The sequence below is a fragment of the Rhinolophus ferrumequinum genome, assembly GCF_004115265.2.
Source record: "Rhinolophus ferrumequinum isolate MPI-CBG mRhiFer1 chromosome 15 unlocalized genomic scaffold, mRhiFer1_v1.p scaffold_54_arrow_ctg1_1, whole genome shotgun sequence".
Taxonomy (NCBI): domain Eukaryota; kingdom Metazoa; phylum Chordata; class Mammalia; order Chiroptera; family Rhinolophidae; genus Rhinolophus; species Rhinolophus ferrumequinum.
In genome coordinates this window covers 17995927-18010980 of record NW_022680357.1, presented here as the reverse complement: position 1 = coordinate 18010980, position 15054 = coordinate 17995927, and the positions used below count along the sequence as shown (strand labels likewise).

The window sequence follows — 15054 nt, the reverse complement described above, 5'->3', positions numbered from 1 at the left end:
TCGTGGAACCCCAAATCTCAGTAAGACCAAGTCATTCTTGAGTTTATTTAGCTAGTTGATGCTGAACCTCTGAACTATGAAAAACAGCTATTTATAACGAAGACATTCTGGCTCTACTAGTCCCTAAACGTGAGTATTACCGGGAAAGACAAACTAAAAAATTATGACATAGTTTGAAAACAGAAAAAAGGGATTTTGTAATAAAGAATTAAAAGTGGGATGCAACTTTGGATGGAATGGTGATTCAAGGAAAGCCCCTCTAAGGACCGGACATTTAAGACTTAAAAGACTGAAAAGCCAGGCAGATGTGCAAAAAGGCTGGAAAAAGTGTGTCAGAGAGAAAAGCATGAGGAAAAAATGACATAAAAAGGCCAGAACAGCTGAAGAAAATAAAAATAACCTGAAACAAAGGTAAAAAGATACAGAGTACACTGATTTATATTTTGTTTCTAAATACAAAAGGAAGTCATTGAAACACTGTAAATAACAATGGTAACAATTTGGTTTATGTTAAAAAAAAAACACAAAAAAACCAAAAGATAACTGGTGTCTAAGTGGAGGATGAGCCCATGGGGACAAAAAGCACAAAGGGCGTGCGTGGTCCAGGCAAGAAGTGATGGGCTGTGCTGAGATATGAGAGGGGGGCAGATTTGTAATGTTCTAAGGTGGGATGGCCAAGGCTTGTGGATGAACTGAATCTGGGGGTGAGGGATGAAGGAGAAACAGAAATCAGGCACGCATTTCTGGGTTCCTGGCTTAAACAACTGGATGAACAGCGATGTCACTCTCTGAGAAGACAGACAGAGAGGGTGACTAGAGCCTGTTTTTCTATTCCCTGCAGTATTTCTGTAAGAATGAAATTAAAAAAAGAAACTGAACCAATGAATTGAACTATGCTAAAGAGTTGCTAAGGAAGGAACTTCTAAAATTACCAAAAAGAGCATTAATCCACTACAGGGAGAGATGCACACACAGACCCACCTCCCTTAGCCACGTCTGGTACTAGGAAGTGACTTGCTTCACTAGCTCAGTACCAAGTGGCCGACTCCCTCTGTTCTTCCAATTATTTCAAGTCTGTCACATATCTAAGTATTTTCAGCTTACACGAGCAGTATTTCCTGTTAGAACTAAACTGTTCAGGAAAGGGTTCTTTTCAGCGCATTTCCAGTCGTGGGCTTTATGGCACAGGTATCCACTGAGAGTGACGCAATTTCCCAGGTTCTGGCATACCTATGTGAGACTACCATCATCTTGCATAGTTCAGACAGTCCCAAATTCCAAGTAAGCTCTGAGGAAGCACAACTGGGAGCAGGGGAGATGAGGAATCTTGAAAGTAAATTCTAGAAACAAAACTTGGTGTCAAACACCTGATGGTTTCTGAATGTGTCACAACTCTCAGAGGTGTTCACTGAGGGAACAAACAGCAAAGTTGTTCCCAGCTTTTCAGGACAACTTGCTAATTGAATCGGCACAGCACTGAGTCAAACTAAGTTAGGTGCCCTGATGCCAGATGCTCTAACCGACCTTTCAACTTTTAAGCACCTGAATTACATTGATGATTCCCTACACTTAAAACATCTCTTTGATAACTAGCCTGTTAGCTTCAGAAGACCCTTTTTATGCACCAGTGTAATTTCTGATCCCAAAACATGAAGACCATGAACAGAATGAAAAACAAGATGAAAAAGTGTTTTTAAAATACTTCCTAATCTTTCACACTAAGTTCAGAATGAAGGTTCTTCGTTTCCTCTTTTTGGCAGGGGAGGAGGGACAGAAAAGGAGGAAAACAAGTTTACACAAGAAAGTTATGTAGGAAAAACAGAAAAGTCATTTGAGATTCAACTTTATAGTCTAGAAATAAAGAAGCAAGGATTCTTAACATCTAAAACATGACATTTTGATCCAAGCATTTTCATCTAATCAAGACTTAAAGGTAAACATTAATTCAAACAAACTAAAGTGACCCAGTTCGGCGTTCTCTCCTAGGCAATCTCCCAACTGAAGTTATAAACATTTATTTTGTGCTCTTTAATTCACTGGATGGTGCTAAAACCAGGTGGCATTCTTACTCAGCTGCCTTGTGACACTGGATACTACACTTCTCATAAAACTCGTTAAGGGACTACCCTCTTGCCCTGCCATCCCCTAATTTGAGTTGCATACAATTCACATTTTCTCCCGTGAAGTCCCTTCTCTTAACCAATCTAACATCAAAGCTTTCTCCAACAAGAACAGTTCACACAAATACATCCAAGAAAATATACCCGCCGGGCAAAGTACTTCTCTAGCTTTCAGGGTTTGTCAAAATAATGTATCACGTAATTTCCTGGCTAAGGAAAAAAACATGTCACTAAAGTCCTAAATTTGTGGACTTTTAAGTAAGAATTCCATCAACCTTACTCCAGTCTAACAAAGCTGCATTCAATTATTAGGTGAAAAAGTTGGATCAAGTCTAGCCCCAAATGATTCAATCGTGTAATCTTCCAGTAAAACATGAAACTTGCATAGTGTATGATTAAAATTGCATGAATATTCTCTAATTCCATTTGTTTTCCTTTTATTCATTAAGTATCATTACCACATCAAGATAGCCTGAAATTCTTATAAATCTATCTGTTCGGTGACATGTGACTCTAATCCTTAAAGGATGCTTCTGATGGCCTTCAAGATTTCCCTTAAGATGTTTTCTTGACTATTATTTTAAAAAGCTGCTTCTCACCTGCTCGTGACCCCTACCAGGTCTTCCTCTTAACAAAGTGGAAGGATGCTGCCCATAACTACAATGACCAAAGCCTCACGTGAACTGTCCCTTAGCTGGGACCCTTCCTTAAAGGGCCAAGTGGAGAATATTCTTTCACGTTTAATATCGTGTCAGTAAATAAAGGTCTTCCTTGATGAGTATTTTTGAGTCATGACTGCCAGTAGTGCTGTTTCTCAACACAATACAATTACACTTATGGCTGGATGTAAATGGAAACGAGCTCTTTCGTGACAAGATTTACTCCACCTACCAAACAACAGGCTAGAAGTGCCCCCTCCCTCCACCCCAATTTCAACTAAAAGAACCCGTGTCACCGTAAGCCAAATTTAGGGATCAAGAAAATACCATAACCTAATTACAATTCCACTGTATTTCTTCCATGCCATTGATAAAACTCAAGACTGACCTACAGAAAACTACACATCAGCATTACAATACTGAGAAAAAGAAACCAAAACAAGTTCAGAGCAAGAATCTGAAAAAGGTCACATTTGTCACATTGTTACATCTTCACATCTCCGTGTTCAATATTATAAAATGCTTTTAAAAGGGAGAAAGAACTTCAAGATTCCAACCAGTGGCTCACTCTACTCGCATGGTACCAGACAACTGTTTTCAGTATCCTTGCTAGTAGCAACATAATTACGTCAAGTTTAGCAATGACTCCTTTAAAAAAAAGAAAACTGTGTACTTTTGATAGTTATTAAGTTGCTAAACTTTAAGAATAATGTGATGAACTAAATTCAAATCCTTGCTGGATTACTAATTCTGGAATGTACACACCTAAGCGGTCCCATCAGAACATACCGATGTCTAAAAGCAATTGCAACCCTGAAAACTGGCTGGAGCAAATCCTCACAAACATTCAAGCGAGGACCCCTTCACCACCACACAGGCAACTCCACACATAAATCAATAGGTAGGTAGATGGGGGAGAGAGAAGAGGAGGACGGAAAACTTGCCAGTAAGCCCCACACGAAAGGTTACAAAGTTATAGAGAAGTAGCCCTATTGTTCTTTCCCAAACGAGACGCCTTTGCATGGTGCTCTGCCCCCCTCCTTCGGATGCCACGTGAGAAAACGCCACGGGGCAAGCACCCCGAGAACCTGGATGGCACCCCCACGCCCTCCCACCGAAATCCTCCTTTTTCAGAAACCTCGGAAAGGAATAACCAGGCTGCCACGCTTGGGGCTTGGCCTGTCACCGAGGATCCACGTATGCAGACGTCCAACAACGCCAGGCGCGCTGCGGGGCCGCAGGCTGCACCCCCGGCTGTCGGTGAAGGTGGGAGCACAAGCCTGAGAACGCACAGCCCCAGGGCCGTGATGGCGGTTCGTCTTCTGCCCGGCACCTCGCCACCAGCCGCCACCGCCAGGCAGCCGCGCGGCCGGAGTCCGAGCGAGTGGCTCTTACCTTCCTTGGTCTGCGCGTTGGTGATCTGCAGGTCGCAGTCGGCCGCCTTCAGCTTCTCTCTCCCCATGATCTGCTTCTTCAAGTCGCACAGCGAGATGTGCAGCCCATCGAACGTGACGGTGTCGTAGTTGAGTTTAGAAGAAAATTTGTAATGAACACAGGACATGGTGCCCGAGGGTTCCTAGGTTCAGCGAGCAGACGTGGACACGCTCAACAGAAGTGTATTTATCACCGCAAGAGCAGAATATGCACACACACAAAACACTCAGAGACACGGGAGGACCCGCAGGCCTCGGACTCGACACCCCCCACCCCGAGCGGGGGCTTCGTCGACACCAGCCTCCAGAACCCCTCGAGACTCAGAAGCACTTGGTGCGCAAGGCGGCGGCCGAGGACGGGGCCGGGGACACGGAGACTCGGCCAACGGGCACAATGTCACCCGGCGGAGTCCCCCCCGCTCATGCTACGGGCCGGCAGGAGACCGGGGGGCAGGCGGTGCAGTCAGTAGCGGTCAGTCCACACGTGACGAGTCCGAGTGACCCCGCGGGGTCAGGGGTCCATAGCGCGGCCGCACCTCCCGGTGGGTCTGTCTCCGTGGATCGGGGTGACCCGGGCCCCGGGAGAAGGTTGAGGGGCGAGGGCCTCGGCCCGGAGTCCACGAGCGGCCTCTCGCCTCCTCCCGGCTTCCGGACGACCGGCGTCGGCGGCCCCAGGCCCAGGCCCAGGCCCCCCCCCACGCCCCTGGCGCCTGCTCCCCGGCGGCCACGCGCGGCCCGCGGCCTAGGCCCAGACGCGCGGTCGGCGGAGGAGAGGCCTTCCGCAGGCCGCCCGGCTCCGCCTCCCCCCCGCCGCCGCCGCCGCCGCCACACAGCCGGCGCCGGGCCTCCGCCGGGCCTCGACGCGCGTCCTCACCACCCCGGACCCCGCCGGCGGCCGGGGGGGCTTCGGCGGACGCTGGCGACGCCGCCGAGGCTCCCGGACGCTTCCTCTCGCCGGCTGCTCCGCCTTCTGTCGCCTTCCGCTCCCGCTGCCTTTCGGCCCAGAACCGCGAGAACAGGCCCGGGAACTGCCGGGCGACGGCAAGGGCTTCCTTGCGGGGCCTCCCGCGGCCGCTCTCCGACGCTCCCCGGGCGCCGGCGACACCACCGACCCAGGCACTATGGCGGACGCGGCCTGGCTCCCGGCGAGCGCCCCACTCCGGGGTCTCTTAAGCAGGGACTGCACGGGCGGCGCGCGCGGGGCGGGGCCGGCGTGCGCGCCGCGGCGGCCCGAGGGGCGGGGCCCGCCGCGTCACAAAGCGCACCCCGCCCGCGTGACCCCGCGCTTTGTGACGCCCGAGCGCGGAAGCGGAACCCGCGGGAGGGCGGAAGCAACCATCGGCCTCCAAAGGGCGGGGGAGACGGCGGAGAGGGCCGGCTCATCGGGCGGCGCCGGGAGGGGGAGCTCGGATGTCAGCCTTCTGCCACGCTGCTTGTCGGCTCGGCAAAGTGGGGTGCCGAGGGGTGCGCGCTTCACTCCCCTTGCCCACAGTCCCCTATTCCTCCACCCCCCGTCCCAGTTTACGTAAACATTGTGGTTGCTATGCATGCACCCACTAGCTTCCCCGTCCTGCAAACTGGCCACCCTAAGCTCTTGCTAAGGGGAAATTCTGGAGCAGCCCCCCGATAAAACCGATGACAGCGACAAGCCCCCGAAAGAGTTATTGAGCTGTTGCATGTGCTGGGCACCGGGCTGGGCGCTCTGTGCCCCAGCCAGGCTCTGGAGCCACGTTGTCCGGGTTGGAACACTAACTGTGGGGGTTCCAGATTGAACTTCCCTGAGCCTCAGTTTCCTTGCATGTAAAATGCCCTTAAAAGTCTCGTCTCCTTCCGTCACCATATATTTCGGGTGGTGAGCACACAATGCAAGATGCAGATCATGTATTAAAAGACTCGTACACTTGAAACTTACACAATGTTATTAAGCAATGTGACCTCAATCCGTTTTATTTTTTTTAAATGCCGTTAAAAAGACTACTGGGGGGGGTGGGAGGTGAGGGTAAGGGGGATCAAATATATGGTGATGGAAGAAGAACTGACTCTGGGTGGTGAACACACAATGTAATTTATAGATGATGTGATACAGAATTGTACACCTGAAATCTATGTAATTTTACTAACAATTGTCACCCCAATAAATTTAAAAAAACACAAAAAGACTACTCGGTTTACTGGGTCGTCGTGGATTAAATGAATACATCTCCATTGTTTAGGACCACGCCTGGCTCATGGTTCAGTGTGTCTCAATAAAGGTGGTTCAATCAATGTCAGTGTAACAACATCAACAGAAAAACCCTAAGTGGTCCGTCATCACTACCGTTATCTCCAGTGTACGGAGGAGGGAACTGAAGCTGCCATCCCGCACTTGCTGAGTTCTCACAAGCAGGGCATCCAGGGCTCAGTGGCCGGGTCTGAAATCCCATCCCTAATTATAAATGCCAGGGACTGTGCCAAGACTCCCCGACAGGAACTGGACTGGACAATGTTTTCCTTGGGCCGTGGGCAAGTTCTTACCACATCCATAGAATTCATAATATAATGACATTGCATTCATGAACTGTAACAGTCACTATCATTCACACTGCATTTTCCTCATCTTTGTTGAATTTTACAGGCCGGGCTCAGAAAAGTTGGTTACTGAGAACAAGATCACACAGCCACATGTGGCAAAGTCTGCCAGGGACTTCCTAAATACCTAAATACACACCCCAAAGTCCCTCTGAACTTGGTTTAAATCCATCACCACCTGGTCAGAAGTCGTCCTAAGGCCACCTTATCTAAATAGGATAGCCATTACTTTCATAGTTTCCTCCAAGCTCTCCTTACTAGCTGACACGGTGTATGGTTGCTTTTGAATTTTCAGTCTTGCCCCGCACCTGGGAATAGGGATCGCTCTCTTTTGTTTCTGCTGCACCTCCAGCTCCTAGAACACTGCCTGGACATAGCAGGCACTCAGTAAATGTGTTCAATGACTACATAGTTTTCCTGCCCTAGAGAAATACCATCGCAATGAGATTTGGGCACATCCAGGGCAGCCCCAGAGACGAAAATACTGTTCGAGTCAACCACTTCATTACACTGGTGCTTTTCAAATTGTCAAAATTCAACTGGGTACATTTTTGTTTATCTTCGAATTTTTTTCAATTGGTCAATTACGGTTGACATTCAATATTATTTTATATAAGTTTCAGGTGTACAACATAGTAGTTAGACATTTATATAATGTACAAAGAGGTCCCCCCAAATTAGTCTCAACTGGGTAAATTTTGAAGATCTAATTGGCATTCTCGACAGATTCGTGAATCGGGCAGCATCCCATCTAGTAGGGAGGAGCCCCACCAAGCTGTAGGAAAGGAAGATTGCCTCCTCAGGGGACAGAAGGGCCCTACGGGGAGGATTACTTACTAACCCCTACCAGGTAATTCCAGGTATTTGTATGTTGACTGGTTAAAGGTTACATCTCTGGGAAGCTAAAACTGCCCTTAGATTAAGTATTAAATCTTGTTTACTGACGCGGGGCCTAACACAGGTAACTCCATTTTGGGCCTGTGGTCTCTTTTTAAACAGTATCTAACAAATTTCTCCCACCTTTATCTTCTTTGGTAACTCACCAAAATTTTCTTGCTCTTGGGTCCTCTTCAGAATGGCTGCTTTTCTTGAAAAACTGCCATGTGAATGAAAAGGGGAAAAATTACATCTAATGAAAGAAACGCTGGACAAGAACACAATGAATCATTTTAGTATTCACCTCTGAAGTGTGAAGCTATATCCGTTCACTAGTCTTTGGCGCCTTCCTGCCCCTAATTTAATGATAATTTCATCAGCGTAATGGGATCAAACGAGGCCACTCCCCTAGGGTAGAGTGGATCAGAACTCTGACAAAAGAAAAGAATGTGTCCTTGGAAAGAATACACAGTGGACCCTTGAACAATGCAGGGGTTGGGGCTGCCCCAAGCAGTCGAAAACCCACGTATAGCTCTGACTTCCCCATCACTCGGTTTCCAAGGCGTTGGTTCCAACCCCAGACCCCCACTCTAAAGTCCTGGGATGTTCAAGTCCTTGTGGGAAAAGATGTAGAAGAATGCACACAGTTGGTCCTCCCATCCTGAGATTCCCAACCCCAGATCAAAAATACTGTTTCAGTCGGTGGCTGGTCGAATCTGCAGATTCAAAACCCAGGGATACGGAAGGCCGACTGTATATTTATTGATAAAAGTCCGCATATAAGTGGACCCAAGCAGTTCAAACCCATGTTGCTCGCAGGTCAACTGTAGCTGCTGTTATGATTTGGTCAAACCACTCTCCTCAGTCAAGAGCCCTTTAAAAAACCTTGGTTCACCACGGACACTCTTATTTATGGAGACCTCATATCATTATCACACCAAACAGGTCAAAACGCACCCAGAACTCACATTAAATATAGTTATGAAGAGATTTAACTGGGTTACGTGACTGATCAACAAAATGTGATATTTGGTCCACTTATTTTTAAATTCCTTTACCAACCTTAATTTTGTAGATTTCCTTTAGTAACATGGAGCCGCTCTCCCTGCGACCTCCCTTACCCCCAATATTTCTGTAAGCTCTGGACACCTTTGGTCCCGTACCCACAAGAAACGAACCACCCCTTTCCAAGCTCCTCCTATGGAAGGACTCTGCAGCCCCCACTCCCTAGGATTTCAAACCTTGGTTACCTTCAAACGCACTGCACCCTCACACGTCCGCCAAACGCATGCATTTAGTAGATCCCCTACCTTGTTTCCTTGTGCCAAGATTTCTTTCTGAGAACAGACCTGGGAGACCCCGGACGCTCTCCACCTGTCTGCTGCTCGGTGCTTGCTGTGCTCGCTCCGCAGGCTCAGGAAGTTAGAAGCTCTTATACCCACTTATATAATCAAATCCCACCAATGCCACAACAGCATGACATCAGCGGCTTCTGAGTCTGGCCTCCGCGCTCGCAGCTCAGAGTCACAAAAGGTATGTCCCGTGTGTCCCCAGTGTATCTTCCCCTGGTGGTTGGTTGCCTTCCGATTTTGTTTATTTAATAAATGAATGCCCGTGCTAGGAGAAGAGATGAATTACACCACAGGCTATCCAGATGGTGGAATATGACACGGCAGCAAAAATAAAGAAGATACCGCTATATGCAACAACATGAGTGTGGGGTCTTTTTAGCTGTTCTTGAGTCAAAAAAGCCAGTCTCCGAGCACGACAAATTGTATAATACCTTTTCTGTGAATTTCAAAAACAAGTAAAACTAAACAATACATGATTTAGCCAGATATACAAATGGAACACATCGGGAAGACGACGACTGGAAAACACAAAATTCAGCATAGGGATTACCTCCGAGAGGAAAGGACGTAGCAGGTGAGGAGCCCAGAGGGGGTGTGAGTTACGCTCTTGTTCTTGGGTGGAATGACAGGTGTTCGTTATTCTCCTGAAAATAGACAAATAAAGAGAGTAATGAAACTACCAGGGAGCCATGCACAGAACAAGATGACAACAGGTCACGAGCTCAGGAATATGACTAATCCATTAACCTGCCCCTGATGTTGCTTCACTCCCTTCTTCCCACTGCCAGCAAAGCATGTCACAAGCCTTCAGACAGAAAAATGAAGTCCCTTAAAGACACAAAACTTAGGCGAGCTCCCTGAACTCTTCCGCAGCTCCGAATGCCATAACGAGACCCACAACTCATGTTTTACTCACAGTTTCATAACGTGGTTCTCGTTTTCTCCTGTTGACCTCAGACAGGGGACTTGCTCATCAGACACCTGGTGACCTGGAGCCAGAACATGCCACCAGCGACCTCACTTATCCGGTGTCTTCAAACGTCACTCCACCCTATACCAGTGAGACTCAAGAGCAGGAATATTTTTAAGAGGTGAGGCCTCATAAAAGCGCCAGGGGACATTATCTAGAGACAGCCACATGCCACGCTGGCTTCTCCTGGGAATTCAAAGGCTTTAGGTAAACAAACAGAAAAGTGGAGAAGGAATGGGAATGGGATCGTGCCAGAGCTCAGGCAAAGCACAGAACCTCGGAGAAGCCTCTTCTCCCTTGGGCGAACCCGATTCATTCTTCCACACAGGAAATATGCCAGGAGTGCCAGTGTGTGCCAAGCATGGTGCTGGGTGCCTGGCCATCGGCGGTGAGCAAATCAAAGCCCCTGCCTGCTGGGGGTTCACTGTGAGTGAAGGAAGCCACATACTTCTAGCGACTCCCAAATTTGCTGTGTGACCTTGAGAAAGGAGCTGAACCTCTCAGGGCCTTGGTTTCCTCTGGGGCCTGTATCACGGGCCCCGTGATGTGTGACTGCGCTTGGAAGGGCGCTGTGCTCTGCGGTCACGGTCTTGGGATTCCTCACACGTCACTCTCATTCTCCTTTTGTGCCGAGCCCTGCAAACTACGTAGTTGGCCTTGGTTTCTTGATTTGTGATACAGTTTCGTGCCCCCCTAGAAACAGAAATAGGGGCTGGGGGAGGGGGAAATGGGAGATGACGTTGAGTGGGCATCGAGTTTCAGTTTTGCCAGATGAAAAACTTCTAGAGACCGGGTGCACCAAAATGTGACCCTACTTAGCACGACCGAACTGTACACTTAAAACTGGTTCACACAGTACATTTGATGTTACGTGTCGGGGGAAAAAAAAAAAAAAAAGAAAGAGTACCTCCCTCGGAGGGTGATTAAGACAATTCCATGACAGCTCCTGGTGCAGAAGCACCATTTAAATGCAGTTTGGGGAATAAACTCAAGTGGCAAATGCTGGCGATGGCTCTTTGAAGTACTTCCAGCTCAGATAAACACAAGGCCACCAGCGACTACGGCTGCCACTTAGCTATGTGTTTCCTCCCCATTACACCCCGCGTGCCAAGTGTTTGTCATGCAATCGTCCTTCAGTCCTCCCAAGAACCCTTGGAATCAGTGCCAATGTCATTCTCATTTTAAAAACTCGGTAACGAGGTTCAGACAAGTGAAGTCACTTGCTGGATGTCATACGGGAACCACAATTTGAAGTGAGGTGTGCCTGGCTGGGGAGGGCAGTTCTCCCAACTGCTGGCTCTTTGGGGGCCAAGGTGTCCCCTGGAAGGGCCCAAGGGAAGGGGCTGCGTCTCTCTGGTACCAACAGCAGGCCTGGCCCACTGCCAACAGTCCCTGCAGGTTTTCCTCCCTGCCTCCAGCTCATCCTTGGTTATCTCTGGTCTTGTGTTTTATCTCCGAGATTAAGTTTCTGGAAGGCACAGACCTCACAGGCTTCATCTACATCTTCCCTAAGGCTCCTGGCGGTGCTGGGGCTCCAAAATGACTCTTGACAAGTGGTTCTGTCTGGCTTCTTCAGCAGAAACAAGTACCTGGACCTCGTGTTCCCAAAGGTCCAGAGCAAACGGGGACGCCTGTGTCTACATCAACCTTCGCTCGGGCTTTGTGCATGCCCCTCCTGCACGCTGTGTCAGGACTGCTGAGCCCGCCGGCCTGGCACTGGGCTCCAGGCTCTCATTGATCATGTATTGTCTCACTTATTGTCACCGCGACCCAGCGAGGTCGGCACGGTTCTTCCCCGGGTTTGTGCAGAGGAACACGGAGGCTCCGTGCGGGAACCCAAGGTCACAGCTGGTAGTGATTCAAATCCACTGGTGAGCTTACTCTCCCTGTCCGGTGTTCGTCGTGGTGTCTGTCACACCTGTGCCTCTTGGGGCTCCACCTTGCCTTCAGTTTGCCGGCGTTGGTCCTGGGGAACGCTGGACGAGATGGGTCGGGGAACAGGAGGAAAGCGTTCAGTTGTCTCACAGATCTTTGTGGAGTGACAGCTCGCTCCTGGCACGGTTCTAGGCTCTCGAGAGGTAGAGCAGTGGACGTGACACGCAAGGATTTTGCTCTCCGGGGTTTCCGAGCTGGTGTGGGGGAGACCCAGTAAACAACCATCCAAGCAAAGAGAAGCTGTAACCGTGAAGGTGCTCAGTGTTATGAAGAAGATAAAACAGGGTCGGCGAGAAGGGGGGCGGGGGCGGGCGAGGTGACAGCACTGGATGGTCAGGAAAGGCTTCTGTGAGGAGGTGACGTTTGAGCTGCCATTTGAATGACAAGGAAGAGTTAGCCAGGTGAGGTTCTAAGGGAGAAGCTTCTGGGTGAGGTGACTGGAAGTGTAAGACTCGTGAGGTGCGCCCCAGAGATAGTCAGAAGACCCGTGTGCTGGAGGCGTGTGGGTAATGAGGGACAGGACTTCGGCCAGCGAGAAAAGCAGGGGCCAGGTCACGAGGGACCAGAACAGCCATCTGAACAACTTTTGGTTTGGGAGAGGAAGGTGCTGGAAAGGTTCGAGAGCTCAGGACCACCTGTATCAGCGTTCGGGCCATCTCAGCATGGCTGACACCACAGCTTCCAAGGACCCAGTTCCAGCTGAGCCATACTTCCCTTCAGCAGCATGCTGGGAGGTTCCAGAAACTTGACGGAGAGAGCGCGGAGTTGTCAGGTGTGGCGTACTTGAAAGGCAGAGCAGAGGGTGGGTGACACATACGCCGTGGCTCCTAGCATTGTCCCCAGTGGTCACGTGACCAGGTGATGGCTTCAGACAGGTAGGGACAGACTGATCCCAAGACAGACTCTGAAGCTCCTGGAGCCTGTTCCACCCGTCATGCAGGCTGGTGACACAGATCTGTCAGGAACGGTTCAAAGATAATCTAGGCTATGGCTTGGGAGAGGGCCCGCAGGGGCCTGGAGGCAGAAGTTCTCGGCAGCGAGACAGGAAAAGGGAGACGGGAGGGGGCGGGGGTGCCCTCAGGGCTCCGTGCCAAGGCCCGCGCTGGTTCCAGGCCCGGAGCGTCTGACTCAGCAGGGCTTCCAGCCGGGACTCCCACGCTCAACCAGGGTTAAGAGTCAGGCGGTTCAGGGTGGCAGGCGGTTAGGTGCTCGGACACAGGCCCCAACGCGCCACGGTTCAAATCCCAGCTCTGCCACGCACTCCAGGAGGGGCACTGAGCAAGTCACGGAAGCCCAGGGAGCCCCGTGTCCTCACTGTCCAGTGGAGACGATAATAGCACCCCAGCCCGGGGCTGTCCCAGGGAATCCCGCTCCTGAGGCCAGCAGCCCCGCCAAGTGCCACGTGACCTTCCAACCTCCTTACCCTTTATCTTCAGGACCGCGCTATAAGAAAAGCGTCCTGAGCCTCAGATGTTTAGTGAGAGAGGTTTAGTGACCTTTCCAAGGTCAGAGTGCAAGTATTTTACTTGCGAAACAAAAACACCAAAAGAAACACACTCTATTCGCAAATGCTCACGGAGGAGCCCGGGTTCCATGGGACGGTTACCCAGGGCTCAGCAGACAACAAGCGACACTAATGATACGTTTGTTGCAGGGCTGACCCGAAGGTGAAATGTGGGAGTTGGAGACAGAGGCCAAATTCCGCTCGGGTCACCGTGGAGTCCTCCCGGACGGATAACAACTGTAAACTCTGGACAGAATGAAAGCAACCAAGTAACTGGAGAAAGAACTGAGGAGCCATCAGACCCAGGCAGGTGCTACAGGGGTGTCGTCACTTGGAAGAAAGGGACAGTACTGGGTGAGTGTCCTGTTTTCAAAGGCAGGGTGTCTGCCACGGGAGGGTGGTGGCCAGAACTCGGCTAGGATACCTCGCTTTATGGCCCAAAGAGCCAGGGGACAGGAGTGCACAAACACAGCCTCTGGAAACAGAAGAGGGATCCTGGAAAGGGAGGTCGGGGAAGGGAGCCCCACATTCTGTCCGTGAACTCTGCCCAAATCTCTGGCAGATCTTTTGTACATAGGGCAATACCAGCTAAGGCTAAACCCCAAAAGGAGGCTTCCCCCAAGTTACCCGCCTGCCTCGAAAGAAGCAAAGGGACAGACAGCATGCTATGTAGTGACGCGGGAGGATATTCAGACCACAGTTAAGTGCAGGGCTCCGTAAAAGCCAGCGTGTGACATGCTTGCAGATTCCACGTGCACACGTTTGAATATGTGTATGTGTACATATAGGCACATACAAGCGTGTTTCCATATCCACTTGTATATGTGAACAGTATTTCCGGAAACCTGAAAGGATACTCAAACTGGTAAGTGACTAAAAGGAAATGGAATTGGGAGTTTGGTTGAAGAAAGAACCACCTCCCGCCACCCCCAACCCCGCTGCCCCTTCGGGTTTTTTGTTTGTTTGTTTGTTTAAGTCAGATTCATTGAAGTATAGTTTCACACAGAAAAAAAATTCAGCCTTTGTAGCTTACCGTTTTCTGATTTGGGGCAAACACATCCAATCATGTCACAACCACCACGGGAGGGGACAGAATATTGCCACCACCCTCCAGAGTTTGCGCTGGCGTCCTCCCTCTGCCCCAGCCCCCCTCCAGCCCCGAGTCTCTGCAGCTCCTCCTACCGTCTTGCCTTCTCCAGCTCACCGCTCCACGTGTCACCTCTGGGTGCTGGCGTCTTTCAGATCGTGCGTTGCATCTGAAACTCATCCGAGTTGTATCAGGTGCTCAATTTCTTGTCCCTTTGGTTGCTGACTGAGCTTGCCGGGTATGGCGGCACCGCGGCTGGTTTCTTCTCCAGCTGCATAGGGGGTTGTTTCTTGCCTGGCCCTTACAAAGCACACTACCATAAAATTCAAACGTAGGCGTTGGTAGGAGCATACGTTTTCATTTCTCCTTGGCCACGTGTACATTTAACTTGGCCAGAACACCTGCCAAGCTGTTCTGCAGAGCCGTGGAGGAGAGTCCCCAGTGGGTCCACAGCCTATCGGCCAGCAGTAGTGTCAGTCCTTTTTCTTTCCTCTAGCCATTCTAACTGATACGAGGGAGTGTCTCCCTGTGGTTTCCGTATACATTTATT

General features: G+C 50.0%; 1 protein-coding gene across 2 annotated transcripts in view; it reads right to left on the bottom strand.

The window, feature by feature from the left end:
- The window catches only part of RBBP6 (RB binding protein 6, ubiquitin ligase), a 30015-nt gene extending 24601 nt beyond the window's left edge, over positions 1-5414 (bottom strand). The window contains exon 1 of one of the 2 annotated variants that reach the window (XM_033101943.1): positions 4175-5414. In XM_033101943.1, coding sequence (XP_032957834.1) covers positions 4175-4340 — 166 coding nt within the window. In that variant the 5' untranslated portion in view covers positions 4341-5414. The remainder of the gene's footprint in view (positions 1-4174) is intronic. The other variant, XM_033101945.1, reaches the window with a different exon arrangement.
- Positions 5415-15054: the final 9640 nt, after the last annotated feature.